Raw genomic sequence first — 15,106 nt, 5'->3', positions numbered from 1 at the left:
TAAGTAATAGTAGTGTTTTATACAGCTATAGTGCTTTTTTAAAAATATCAAATGAATTTCCATATTATTTAACATTTCTTTGTTCCAGTTTCTACTTCTGAAAAAATGATAGAACTTACACATAGAAGTGGTGTATTAAGATAAAAATTTTTGTAGATTATTAGGGACAATGTACAGAACTGTACACACTCAAATACTGTTTTATAAATTTATTATTATGTTTTTTTTTGCTGTCATGTTTCAGCAGCATGATTTTTCATAAGGCTTAAGCATAATTATGATTACTACTTTTTTTTTTTTTAATGAGGGAAGGAATAAAATGAAGACTCTGAGTTTAAATGACTTGGCCAAGTGTATGCATCGAGTCAGGTGCAGAACTATCATCAGAACTCAAGATGTGCTGTCTCACATTCAAATGCTCTTTCTGCTATGCCTCTGTATAGTTATGATCAGAACATCTTGACTTTACATCAGAACCACAAATCCATTTCCACAACTATTATATAGATGTAGTTGCTAAACAGTATCTATCATAGGATATCTAAAAACTAATGAGAAAGGAAGAGAAAAAAAAATGAAAAGTGCATGCAATGCATCCACTTTCACTTGAATAACACATGTAAGTGCTGAATACTCAAGACTTCCATGGGGAATAAAATATTTAGAATCAAATTTTTCAAGCTAGATGATAGTCAAAAATCTGTCATGGATATTAGAACTAATTATATACAGTTGGACAAAATGTTCATTTGAGTTTTTCTGTACTATCATATGGAAAAGCCCAAATGAACTTTTTGGCCAATCCAATATAAGTTCATGAGAACTATGCCAAAGTAAACATTGAAAAATACATTTAAATACCAAAAAAATAATAACATATGCTGTTAATATTGATGATATTTGTTAAAATTAAAGAATAAGGGGGAATCTCTTTACATTATAATTTGAATTTTTATGATTAATTTTAGAAAAATTTATTCTCTGAGTACTATTTCCACTTGGTCAAAATATCAATGGACTGTAAACTATATTTTAAAATAAAAGTGCATGAAGTAAAATGAATTATCATCTTAAACAGTAAAATGAAACAATATAATATATCCATCCTGAATTATGAAGTACATAAAGAAATGAGTGCATATACACAGACAAAGCAAATATATTTGGAACATACAAAATATCTTTCAGCATTTAAAAATTTTATCAGCATAATAAAATTATATATATTTTAATGGATTGCTTAAACTCCATATTTAAAGATATTTTTTTCTGTTGACCATATCTTAAAGTAGCATAAATTTGTGTGTTTAATTTGGCAAAGAAAATCCATATTATTTACAAGCTCACAAAGACTGTTATCTTGGATTATTTTGTTAGGCATGTATACAGCATATATGGTTTACAGATCCTTTTAAATGAAAATACAGAAAAGTGGAATTATATTGTTAATGTACGCTCAGACAACATCCTGAATATGCTTACATTTTCAGAGGAGAAAAATGAATAATTAAATTCATAGGTAATTTGAAAGTAACTATTGTAAGTCAAATAAATGTCTATAGGGTCATGTTAATATCTAAAGGTTAATTATACACAACTCAGAAAAAGTATTCAGTGATATAAGACATACAAATGATTAAATACCTTTCCAAGATATCATTTCACTTAAAAATATTAAAAATGTGTTTGAAGCAAGCAGTTGAAATTACAATGTTTTATGAAAAATGAGAAGGCAGAAATTCTTAAAACAAATTTGTTTTAAAATGAGACATGCACCACGGTTATGATTTGTCTTGATTTTTACTGTACCTTTCTTTAGTCCAGGAATGAAAGCTAAAATGAGAGTTTAGAAAAGTTATATACAATTGAATATATTATTTTATTCCCAATACATTATATTAACTAAATATAAAATTATAATATATTGCAATATATTTTCAGCTTCATTTTGCATAGAATGTGATGACCGATATATATAAGGTGGAATACTGATAAATCATAAAGTATTTGTCTCCTGTAGTATGTTTTCTAAAATCTGACCAAGCCTATGGTATATGCTGGCCTCTTATGAATTAATGGTTGATTCCTCCCCTAGAGGCAATGTATTGTTGAACTTAACATTTTGCAAGAACTCAGTAGATTTTCTAGCTTCTTTGCCTATGATAAAAAATATGGCCCTTTATTTTAATTTCATTTTTATCTCATGGAAACTCTCACAGGAAAAGTATTGACTTTTTAAGGAAAACATTGACCTGACAGGTTGCTTTTCCTCCAAATCTGATGTGGAATAGATGACGGAAAAAAAAAAAAAAAATCAACAGACAGTAACATTAGATGACCCGACAGAAGTATTTTTCTTGGTTAAGACACATTTTCTACAATATAGCTATTTTCTCTACTAAAATTTCATTTATTTCTCATAACTAGAAATGGGGAATTCAAGATCATTATATCAACACTTGTTATCCAGATAAATTCTGATTGCATTTTTAAGTGACTTCCTTCAAAACACTGTGAGATCATGCTTGATCAAGAACAAATAGCATAGTCTATTTTTAAACAAAATAATTACATATTTATAAACACTTCTATATGTGATGATCTGAACAAATAAATCTCAGATTTATTCTTTGTAAAATTTTAAAGCTAATAGCAAAAATGATTTTCTAGTACATTCAATAACATGAATCTAAAACAAAAAAATTAAACATTTTGAACTTGTTTAAAACCCAATTTGAATAAAATTTGAATATTATAAAATAAAATACATATGAAATGGAGAGAAGGAATATGTCAGAGACAGAAAAATAGAAGTGAAAATAATATTTCTATGTATTAATAGGGACTAGAGAGAAATGCACAACATTTTAAGTGTCATTGACATATATATTGTAAATTTATTTTTCATCATAAGGTATTTAATCTGTAAGCAATGTAATTTAATTGTAGTACAAGCTGAAACAGAAAGGAAAAAAATATAGCAGTGATTTCACAAGACACTTCAGGTAGGATTGATCTTCAAAATAATATCCCCCAACCCTGAACCAGTCAAATAATAGTTATAGTTCAATCATAAGTCTCTCTTTCCCTCTCCCTCTCTCACACACACACAAAATATTTTTTATTTATTATTGGAATTAATAATCAATACCTATAATATATTTTTTTTAATCCCTTTAATATTTAAATATAGAGTTTTAAATGTACTGGAGAGATAAAAAAGGCTGCCTTAAGCAGAGAAGTAATAAAGTGCTTGTTTTCATTTTTAAGACTGCAATTTAAATGTGGTCCAGAACTTAGATATTAAAATCCTTTCCAACCTGGTAACTGAAAAGATCAGAAAAAATGTTAATGTGATGCGTCTAGACTCAGAATTTCTAAGGGTAAGGAGGTACAAATAAAAGAAGCAAAACAAGTGACATGACAATAATGAAAAATAAAACAAACACATTTTTAAAACCTATTCCAGGAGATATTTAGCTTCCAAGCTGAAAAGTGAAAATTGGTTTATAAACCAGGAAAGTCAAATATAGATCAATTTTCCTTTAAATTCAGGACAATAAGCAGATTCTGAATACAATTTTCAGGACCAACTCTGTAAAGATACTTTAATTCATCACACAAAAAATAGTCAAAAAAGGAAACATTTTCTCCCTCTAAAGCAATATAAGTACTCAGATGCTAAAACAGAAATTAATAGATACATACATTATAATTATGAAAAGTCTAACACAGAATAAAGTCCATTTCCAAATGTATCTTTAAAATTAAATTGCTTCTAAATGCTTAAAAGTTTATCATTGATATTTTTGAAGTATTCACATTCACTGAGATTTTTGAAAGATCAAAATATAAGCTTGGTCCTTACCATTTGAGATACTAGACTCAATGCAAATCACCATGACTGAAACGAATGTTTTTGTTAATCCAACTAAAGTTATATTATGAATTATTCTATCATTTATATGTCACTTAAAATTAAATTTTACTAATAAATAAAGTGAATATATCTAACAAGCTAAATTTTCTTTCATCAAGAAAATTATTTTCAGATTATTAAATATTCTGCAATGTATTTAATAATAAATGTATTGATGTATTAATAAATGTATTAATACATTTGAATGCATTTTAGGTATCATTATTTTTCTTACACAAATGCAATAATCATATAACAAACACCCTCTTCCAACAACACAAGAGAAGACTCTATACATGGACATCACCAGATGGTCAACACCGAAATCAGATTGATTATATTCTTTGCAGCCAAAGATGGAGACGCTCTATACAGTCAGCAAAAACAAGACCAGGAGAGGACTGTGGCTCAGATCATGAACTCCTTATTGTCAAATTCAGACTTAAATTGAAGAAAGTAGGGAAAATCACGAGACCATTCAGGTATGACCTAAATCAAATACCTTATGATTATACAGTGGAAGTGAGAAATAGATTTAAGGGCCTAGATCAGATAGATAGAGTGCCTGATGAGCTATGGAATAAGGTTCGTGACATTGTACAGGAGACAGGGATCAAGACCATCCCCATGGAAAAGAAATGCAAAAAAGCAAAATGGCTATCTGGGGAGGCCTTACAAGCTGTGAAAAGAAGAGAAGTGAAAAGCAAAGGAGAAAAGGAAAGATATAAACATCTGAATGCAGAGTTCCAAAGAATAGCAAGAAGAGATAAGAAAGCCTTCTTCAGCGATCAGTGCAAAGAAATAGAGGAAAACAACAGAATGGGAAAGACTAGAGATCTCTTCAAGAAAATTAGAGATACCAAGGGAACATTTCATTCGAAGATGGGCTCGATAAAGGACAGAAATGGTATGGACCTAAGAGAAGCAGAAGATATTAAGAAGAGATGGCAAGAATACACAGAAGAACTGTACAAAAAAGATCTTCATGACCCAGATAATCACGATGGTGTGATCACTGACCTAGAGTCAGACATCCTGGAATGTGAAGTCAAGTGGGCCTTAGAAAGCATCACTACAAACAAAGTTAGTGGAGGTGATGGAATTCCAGTTGAGCTATTGCAAATCCTGAAAGATGATGCTGTGAAAGTGTGGCACTCATTATGCCAGCAATTTTGGAAAACTCAGCAGTGGCCACAGGACTGGAAAAGGTCAGTTTTCATTCCAATCCCAAAGAAAGGCAATGCCAAAAACTACTGCACAATTGCACTCATCTCACACGTTAGTAAAGTAATGCTTAAAATTCTCCAAGTCAGGCTTCAGCAATATGTGAACCGTGAACTTCCGGATGTTCAAGCTGGTTTTAGAAAAGGCAGAGGAACCAGAGATCAAATTGCCAACATCCACTGGATCATGGAAAAAGCAAGACCGTTCCAGAAAAACATCTATTTCTGCTTTATTGACTATGCCAAAGCCTTTGACTGTGTGAATCACAATAAACTGGAAATTTCTGAAAGAGATGGGAATACCAGGCCACCTGATCAGCCTCTTGAGAAATTTGCATGCGGGTCAGGAAGCAACAGTTAGAATTGGACATGGAACAACAGACTGGTTCCAAATAGGAAAAGGAGTATGTCAAGGCTGTATATTGTCACCCTGTTTATTTAACTTATATGCAGAGTACATCATGAGAAACGCTGGACTGGAAGAAACACAAGCTGGGATCAAGATTGCTAGGAGAAATATCAATAACCTCAGATATGCAGATGAAACCACCCTTATGGCAGAAAGTGAAGAGGAACTAAAAAGCCTCTTGATGAAGGTGAAAGTCGAGAGTGAAAAAGATGGCTTAAAGCTCAACATTCAGAAAACGAAGATCATGGCATCCGGTCCCATCACTTCATGGGAAATAGATGGGGAAACAGTGAAAACAGTGTCAGACTTTATTCTTCTGGGCTCCAAAATCACTGCAGATAGTTACTGCAGCCATGAAATTAAAAGATACTTACTCCTTGGAAGGAAAGTTATGACCAACCTAGATAGCATATTCAAAAACAGAGACATTACTTTGCCAACAAAGGTTCGTTTAGTCAAGGCTATGGTTTTTCCTGTGGTCATGTATGGATGTGAGAGTTGGACTGTGAAGCAGGCTGAGCGCTGAAGAATTGATGCTTTTGAACTGTGGTGTTGGAGAAGACTCTTGAGAGTCCCTTGGACTGCAAGGAGGTCCAACCAGTCCATTCTGAAGGAGATCAGCCCTGGGATTTCTTTGGAAGGAATGATGCTAAAGCTGAAACTCCAGTACTTTGGCCACCTCATGCGAAGCGTTGACTCATTGGAAAGGACTCTCATGCTGCCAGGGATTGGGGGCAAGAGGAGAAGGGGATAACAGAGGATAAGATGGATGGATGGCATCACTGACTCGATGGGCATAAGTCTCAGTGAACTCCGGGAGTTAGTGATGGGCGGGGAGGCCTGGCATGGTGCGATTCATGGGGTCGCAAAGAGTCAGACATGACTGATTGACTGATCTGATCTAATCTGATGTGCTTACTTTGAAATATAGTTAAGTTTTTAATATATTTTCTAAATTTTTACTGGAAGAAATATCGTAATTCGTAAACTAATATAAATAAATAATAAAAATATGAATTACTAGGATTCTTGCACTACAAGGTTTAAATTAAGTAAACATGCAGTTTACAGTAAAAATTGTAGCTCCTCCTTGTCACATAAACATTACAAAAATTTATTTATTTATTTATTTATTTTTTTTTTATTTTTATTTTTATTTTTTATTTTATCATGAAAACAATACCAAAACATGTTCTTTACTCTATACAATCATATTCTATTAGTTCCTTCAAAATATTAGCACAAATGTTTAAACACCCAATATGCACTAGACACGTCTAGCTGAATTTGAGAAAAATATTGATAAATAGATACTGCTTGAATAGCTTAAATGTCAACAGAGCTCACCACAAAATTGATGGTGTTGGCTTAATGTTTGTTGATCAAGTATCAAGCACCAATCTATAACTGCCATTTACTTCAACAAAGGAGTAGTACTTGCAGTTGTTTTATCATGTATACTTTTTTTAAAGTCACAAAATAAAGCTACTTTATCAAAATCTTAAAAGTTCATCATTTTGGAGGTAAATAAGGTTTGGAAACTTGTTTAAAGACATTCATTTGGAGGTAATCAAATATCTTTGCACTATAGTCAACTGAAGGATACTGTTTTCAATAAATATTTAATATTTATTTATTGGATACATCACTATGTCTCAGTACATCACAGTGTTTCTGAAAGAGATGGGACCACCAGATCACCTGACCTGCCTCTTGAGAAACCTATATGCAGGTCAGGAAGCAACAGTTAGAACTGGACATGGAAAAACAGACTGGTTCCAAATAGGAAAAGGAGCACGTCACGGCTGTATATTTGTCACCCTGCTTATTTAACTTATATGCAGAGTACATCATGAGAAATGCTGGGCTGGAAGAAGCACAAGCTGGAATCAAGATTGCCAGGAGAAATATCAATGACCTCAGATATGAAGGTGAAACCACCCTTATGGCAGAAAGTGAAGAGGAACTAAAGAGCCTCTGAAAGTGAAAGAGGAGAGTGAAAAAGTTGGCTTAAAGCTCAACATTCAGAAAACGGAGAACATGGCATCCGGTCCCATCACTTCATGACAAGTAGATGGGCAAACAGTGGAAACAGTGTCAGACTTTATTTTTGGGGACTCCAAAATCACTGCAGATGGTGATTACAGCCATGAAATTAAAAGATGCTTACTCCTTGGAAGGAAAGTTATGACCAACCTAGATAACATATTGAAAAGCAGAGATATTACTTTGCCAACAAAGGTCTGTCTAGTCAAAGCTATGTTTTTTCCAGTGGTCATGTATGCATGATAGTTGGACTGTGAAGAAAGCTGAGCACCAAAGAATTGATGCTTTTGAACTGTGGTGTTGGAGAAGACTCTTGAAAGTCCCATGGACTGCAAGGCGATTCAACCAGTCCATCCTAATGGAGACCAGTCCTGGGTGTTCAATGGAAGGACTGAGGCTGAGGCTGAAACCGCAATACTTTGGCCACGTCATTCGAAGAGCTGACTCACTGAAAAAGACTCTGATGCTGGGAGGGATTGGGGGCAGGAGGAGAACGGGATGATAGAGGATGAGATAGCTGAATGGCATCCCCGACTCGATGCACATGAGTTTGGTTGACCTCCAGGAGTTGGTGATGTATAGGAAGGCCTGGCGTGCTGTGATTCATGGGGTAACAAAGAATAGGACATGACTGAGCACCTGAACTGAACTGAATATAGTGAAAAATCTGATATACCAAGATTCAATTCACCTAAAACCTAATATGTAATATATATTCTAAGTTATTATGGACTATCTTTTGAGGACAGGTTCCTCCTATATTTTCTTATGCCAAGCCACATGGTCATGGAATATAGTAGAATCAGTATATATAATGTACTTAAAAATTGTAATGCCAAATTAATGGGCCAATATCTAGTTTTCTTTGAATAATGTTAATTTTAAAGCATTCTACAAGATGTGCCAAAAGATCCAATTCTTCTTGATGTATAATTCAAATCACCTCAGTGCATCTCCTCTTGATTGCAAAACTATAATAAGCTACAGCATTATTGTACTTATGTAGATTGCATAATGTCTGAACCACAAAATAGAAGTTCAAATCACATTTTCTGTTCATATCATGTGAAACATTAAGGCCACAGATGCAAAAGCTGCAAGGTGATTAGTATAGGGTGTATCTTACTTACAACAAAAGCACTATTGCAAATATACATTTCTCATCTCTGTATATTAAAATTTCTATCCATGTATCTTTTGGGCAAAGAAAAAAAAATCACTGTAATTTTTTTAAAAAAATTGTACAGACTTTTCCCAACCTCAAAAACATAAACAGACAAAACTCTCAAGAAAACTGAAACATGAAGAACTCTGAACTTTTCAAGAGAGCAAAAGTGGGAATATAAATGATTTCATAGTTCATTGAAAGGTCCTATCAAGGCCCTTGTTACATTATTTTGAGAAATATATGAAGCAGTTTTGAAAATAATGCAAATATAAATGATCTTGAGAAATTCCAAAAACAGAAGCCTGAGGGCTGGATATATTATTTTTTCATCTGGCAAAGAAAATACAAAAAAATAAATATTTCTGAAATATGTCTCTAAGCTCTCCAAAATGTTTGAGACAATTGCAGCTCTCAAACATTTCACACCTTTTAACACTCAATCTGGAGAAGGCAATGGCACCCCACTCCAGTACTCTTGTCTGGAAAATCCCATGGTAGGCTGTAGTCCATGGGGTCGCTAAGAGTTGGACACGACTGAATGACTTCACTTTCACTTTTCACTTTCATGCATTGGAAAAGGAAATGGCAACCCACTCCAGTGTTCTTCCTGGAGAATCCCAGGGACGAAGGAGCCTGGTGGGCTGCTGTCTCTGGGGTCGCACAAAGTTGGACACGACTGAAGAGACAGCAGTGCAGAAGCAGCAACACTCAATCTGTTCTTGAGTGAATGAATTCTAAATTAAGACCATTTTAAAATAGGACATGATGGTGCATCTGGGTTTTGGGTCCATAGAGAAATTGATTTTTAAAGCATGTCACTTTGCTTGATTTAATGCATACAAAATATATGCCTCCAAGGTGTAATACTATACAATTTGTACAGTACTAGAGGATTTAATTTTTAATCTTTTCTTTGTAAAATTTAATATAATTTGCTTTTAATCAGTTTATCCAATTTTAGAAGCTTTATGTGGCTTGTCAACAACCTATATGAGTTGCACACAGAAAAATAAGAGATAAACCTTGATTACATCTGGAGACATGTGCTATAATATAATAAAATTTTTCTTTAAAAAGAAGTTACTTTTTAGATTAAAAAGCTTTTGAAACTTTTCTCTCATATTTTCACCAACCTGTTTGTTTGATAACAAAGTAATTAAAAATTTGCTGTAGTAGGAAGAAAATAGTAGGTAATTAAAATCTTTATATTGCATAAGTGTACAAGATATCAGGGAATGGCTTTTACTAAAACACTTGAAGTTCATATTTCATTAGTGGAAATCAATTTTGTGAATTCTATAGAGTACTTTGTCATTGTATATATACATATATGCATTTTTAAAAATATTAGGCTCTGCATACCATTTAAGGTACAGGTTAAAGACAAAGATATTTCACTGGAGAAACATTTATGCTATATGAACATCTATATTTATATTATAAATACATTATGGATATTTCTTATTACATATGCATATATATATTTAATATATGAAATAGAAAACCAGGAAAGGATATAGTTAATAAAATAACTATTTCAAAAATATCTGCTTTAATTCTATTTTGGGCAGAGGTTGGTACATTTTCATACACAAAAGCATGGTTTTTAAAAATCCATAAGAAATATGAACTAATTTCTATAAAATTCTACCTTTCACAATCAATAAATATTATATAGTTCTCTAAAGCAATGTTCTATTAATTTCACTTTAAAATTCTCTGCAAAATGAGAAAGACAGTGAACATTATCAATTGATGGTATTATTTTTCCCAGTGCATCAATTTAGAGAGATGTATCTGGATGTACTACTTAGAAAATGTGAAATAAACTGGTTACTTTATAATGTATCTCAGTATTTACATATCACATAATTTGCAACTCCCACTGTAGCCCACCAGACTCCTCTGTCCATGATTCTTCAGACAGGAATACTGGAGTGGTTTGCCATTACCTTCTCCAGATCACATATTTAAGGCAAAAATGAAAGAAAAAGTATGGTATTCAAAGTGCCATCTGACTTGATGATTCTCTTTATGAATATGTTTTCATCTTCTCATATGCTGTGTCAGCACTTAGGAAGTTGTGATTTCTTGTAATCACAGTGAGTTAATACCAGTTTAATCATAGTACCAAGTTGATATTTTTAAATAATTGGAAATTTTTTGTTTATTTTCTATTTCTTTCTCTCTACATTTTACTGAGACCTCTGTGATGATAGTACAGAACACAAGCTTTGGCAGAAACTTTCATTCTTGGAACTAATTGGCTATTCACATGTTGAATATTAATATTTGCAGAAAGGAGTTAACCTTGAAACAATAGGTCATTTCTAAAAAAAATAGTCTCAGGGTAGTTTTATTTTTTAACTATTTGTAACATTATATGCAAGAAAAAAATGAAAAGTAAATGTGTTGTGCTCAGCAATTCAGTTGTGTCCAACTGTTTGTGACCCCATGGACTGTAACCCCCTAGGTTCCTCTGTCCAAGGGATTATCCCAGAAGGAATACTAGAGTGGGGTGCCATTTCCTACTCCAGGGTATCTTCCTGACTCAGGGATCAAATTTGTATCGCCTGCATCGGCAGGAGAAATCTTTACCACTGAAACGCTTGGGAAGCCGTAAATGTATTGGAAGACCTATATTTCCATTAGGACAGTTAAAAAAAAGGAAACAAGATCCAAATTCATGTTTGTTTAATATTAAAACAAATATTTTTTTAGATCTAAATCCTTTTAAAATTAAGTGTTTAATGGCAAATCCACACATAATTAATATCCATAAGTTTATTTAGTTTTATATTTCAAATGTCAAAGGATCAGTGTTTTTGCTTGGAGAATCCCAGGGACGGCAGAGCCTGGTGGGCTGCTGTCTATGGGGTCACACAGAGTCGGACACGACTGACGCAACTTAGCAGCAGCAAACCTGACATATGGAAATCTGGCTATAGATTTTAGGAGTAAGCAAGATATTTTCCATGTGATGAAACCCTGGGTAAATATTGTGGAGAACTAATCTTTTTAGATGATACATTGATAAATATTTTATGGCAACAAAGAACAAAAAGTAAAAGTGCCACAAAAATGAAAAAGAGAAAAGAAGTAGAAGTAAGTAATTTCAAACTGAATTTAATAAAAGTTTACATGCACAGGAAGAGGAGGAGTATGAAGGATTTATGTTACCAGTCTGACAGATTAATTGACTGCATAAGACATGATAAAATGGTTTTTGAATAAACCAAATGCTATCTGCCTTAGAAATCATCTGCACTTCATGATTAGAAGGCACAGATTCAAAGTAATGACTTTTTGAATACTGAAAATATGAATATTATATTTTTGTATTTTCAAAATAAAAGTATGTCACCTAAGATTAAAATATTGCCTAAGATCTACTTTTTACATAGTAAGAAAGGAAACATATCTTTCATACAGATATACATTTGATTCTGTATTTGCATGAGATCCTAAGAATTAATCTCTCCCTTTACTTAGTTAAGTTTCTTGAGACAAAATGATAATGTTTCTGCTAGTTAGGGTAGGGAACCAACATACAAATTGTGTCAAATATGTAAATTAGCATTGCTAAGAAGCTGACTGAAATTTGGTCTAAGAGAAACTAAAACATGACCAACCAAGCCATTTATTTAAAATGTATGCCAATCCTATAATCCTCTAATGCTCATTACACTCAGATGAACCATTATGACACAGAATGTGTAAGAAGGGACATTCTACAATATTCTTTCTAGCCCCTGATCCCTAACTAGCAGTATTTTCCTGTTTTGTTTCTATGCTTGTACCAAATCATGCAGAGAAGTAACCAGTGTTCACTCATTTTGCACAGTTAAAACTCACTGAAAAAATTCTAAAAGTGATTCTACAGTATTTTCTTAAATAAAACAAAATAAAATTAAATTTGTATTTGTATTTCATTAAATTAAATTCAAGTTTTATAAGTACTTTTGTTTGTAAAAATTAAAGGGAAATTTTGTAATTAAATTAAATATCCAAACCACAATGTATGTTTCTAATAACAGAGCAATCTGATCTTTTCCCTGTAATTTGAAACATTATATCTGAATTTCAAATGTTAAGTGAAAGATAAACATACTCATATTTTAAATAATACATACTACTTGATCTAAATAAGGTCTAAGAATAGAGTGCTTTTCCTACTAAAAGTTGTTTTGTTTTGCTTTTTTTTTTTTACAATACAGATTTTTCCTTCAGATTGACTAAGTTAAATACGAATTTGATATGTGGTTTTGAACTAAATATGCATACATTTCTTTTTTTTTAAATTTTATTTCCTATAAACAAAGCTAATCCATCATTCAGAGACCCAGGTTTGATCCCTGGGTGGGGAAGATCCCCAGAGAAAGGAATGGCAATGCACTCCAGTATTCTTGCTTGGAGAATTCCGTGGACAGAGGAACCTGGCTGGGCTACAGTCCATGGGGTCACACAAAGTTGGACACACTGAGCAACACACACACACATATTTTCAACATTACACCATATATGGTTATCAATAAACTCCAAAGACCCATCATAAAACTCTTTCATTTTGAAAAATTGGCACTTTCAAGAATGAACACAAGCCATTCCCAGCTATCATTTCACTCTTTAGTTCAAATAATTTAAATGAGATACATTAGAAAGAAGATATAATTCAAAATTAACTATATAATCTAAATCAATAACTTTAGGAGTCATAAACATATAATAGAATGCAATCCTAACACTAATAAATAAACATGGTGACATTAAATTTAAAATATTGATAAATATGTGTAAATTCTTGACCAAAAACGTCTCAAAGAACAAATACGTTACATAAGTGAAATGATTTTCATGCCATGCATAATCAAAATCCAAACATATTCTGGGGCAAAAAATATACATTTATGAGCATGTAGTAATTTATTAATAAATTCTCTCACAATACTTTTGGTCAAATATTTTTTTTGTTTGTTTAAGGCTAACATGCAATTGTCTATTTAGGAGAAGCTTACACAAAGAGTAACCTAAAATAGTGTCTGACATGGTTAAATCTTTGACAAATATTTGTCAAGTGAATGAAAACTTGTTGAAACATTTGAATGTCAGTATGCCACAATCACCCTGTGACACTAATTCTAGCTAAGTGAAAATTAACAAAACAAAATCTAAGGATGAAAGATAAAATTCTGTAGTATATGCTTGTATCTAACCCATTTCTCACATTTTTCTGACAAATTTTCTAAATGGCCTTTTTGTCAGACTTCTGTATAATGTATTTCTGTTGTAATGAACATCCTTCTGTGTCACTATTTTGGTTTACAAAATCATGGGTACTCCTCCAACTAAAGCTTCTGGAACCTTATGTCCTCTATGATTTTTAATCTTAAAAGAAGAAAGAAAACTGTTTTCTGACTCTATTTAGGCTGAATTCCCAAATCTGAAATACCAAACAAAACATCTATAATATTCTTTAGACCAAAAAAATTTATCGTTTATTATGTTTCAGGTCTTGTTATGTGTTGAGAAAACTTTTGTTAAAAAAAAAAAGAAAGAAAGAAATGTTCCCAGGTCACCTGGCACTTATATTCTATTGAAAAATATGTATGTAATGGAAGATATGCTGATGTACAGGCCTCTATTTAGCACTGTTGAACGTTTTGTCCTTCTAGCATTGTTTTGCTGTCTAAACGGCTTAACCACAGTGAGTTGCTTTAAAATGACCAAGCTAGGTGTCAGTTTACTATAGGTGATTGATCCAAATTATCTCTACAGATCACAGAAAATCAGCTCAATGGAACTATTATTGGTACTTTAAATTTTAGAATATGATAAAACACCTAACTCATTGTCTCCATACATAACTATATCTATGTAGCAAGTAGGTTGTAATCATTTAAAATATTAATATTACAAAGGTCAAAAAACTACAGTCCATGCAAATTTCACCTGAATTACCGTACTTGAAATCACTTTACAAATCTTAAGTTTGAGACTAAATATATTAAATACTATTTCAAAAAAGAAATGCCTTCTTTTTTTTCAAGGACATCTAAACTCTAGATTGTATCAGAAATAATTTACGATACAATAGGGAAATGTTTAAAAGATGCTATATGTAGTACCACAAAATAGAAAAAGTATTTCTTTCTGTTGACTAAACAGTTGGGGTGATTCCATTTTATGATTTTTTAATTTGATGGCAGTTTTAAAGTATCTAAATTTGACAACTGAGTAGAAAGATCATGGATTCAGTTTTCAAATATCTATAACTACACTCCTTACTTGATACATAACCTCTATTGACAAAGTATTTTGTAATGTCAATACATATTTATATT

The 15,106-nt window shown here is 32.3% G+C and overlaps 1 protein-coding gene across 2 annotated transcripts in view; it reads right to left on the bottom strand.

Moving 5' to 3' along the window:
- Positions 1 to 1,672: 1,672 nt before the first annotated feature.
- Positions 1,673 to 15,106, bottom strand: part of LOC538674 (protocadherin-11 X-linked) — an 801,970-nt gene continuing 788,536 nt past the window's right edge. For both annotated transcript variants that reach the window (XM_059883735.1, XM_059883736.1), the window contains exon 7: positions 1,673 to 1,833. In XM_059883735.1, the coding sequence (XP_059739718.1) occupies positions 1,706 to 1,833 (128 nt within the window). In that variant the 3' untranslated portion in view covers positions 1,673 to 1,705. The remainder of the gene's footprint in view (positions 1,834 to 15,106) is intronic.

Source organism: Bos taurus, chromosome X (assembly GCF_002263795.3).
Source record: "Bos taurus isolate L1 Dominette 01449 registration number 42190680 breed Hereford chromosome X, ARS-UCD2.0, whole genome shotgun sequence".
NCBI lineage: Eukaryota > Metazoa > Chordata > Mammalia > Artiodactyla > Bovidae > Bos > Bos taurus.
Note: the sequence above shows the minus strand (reverse complement) of the source record. Positions and strands in the feature narration are given on the sequence as shown.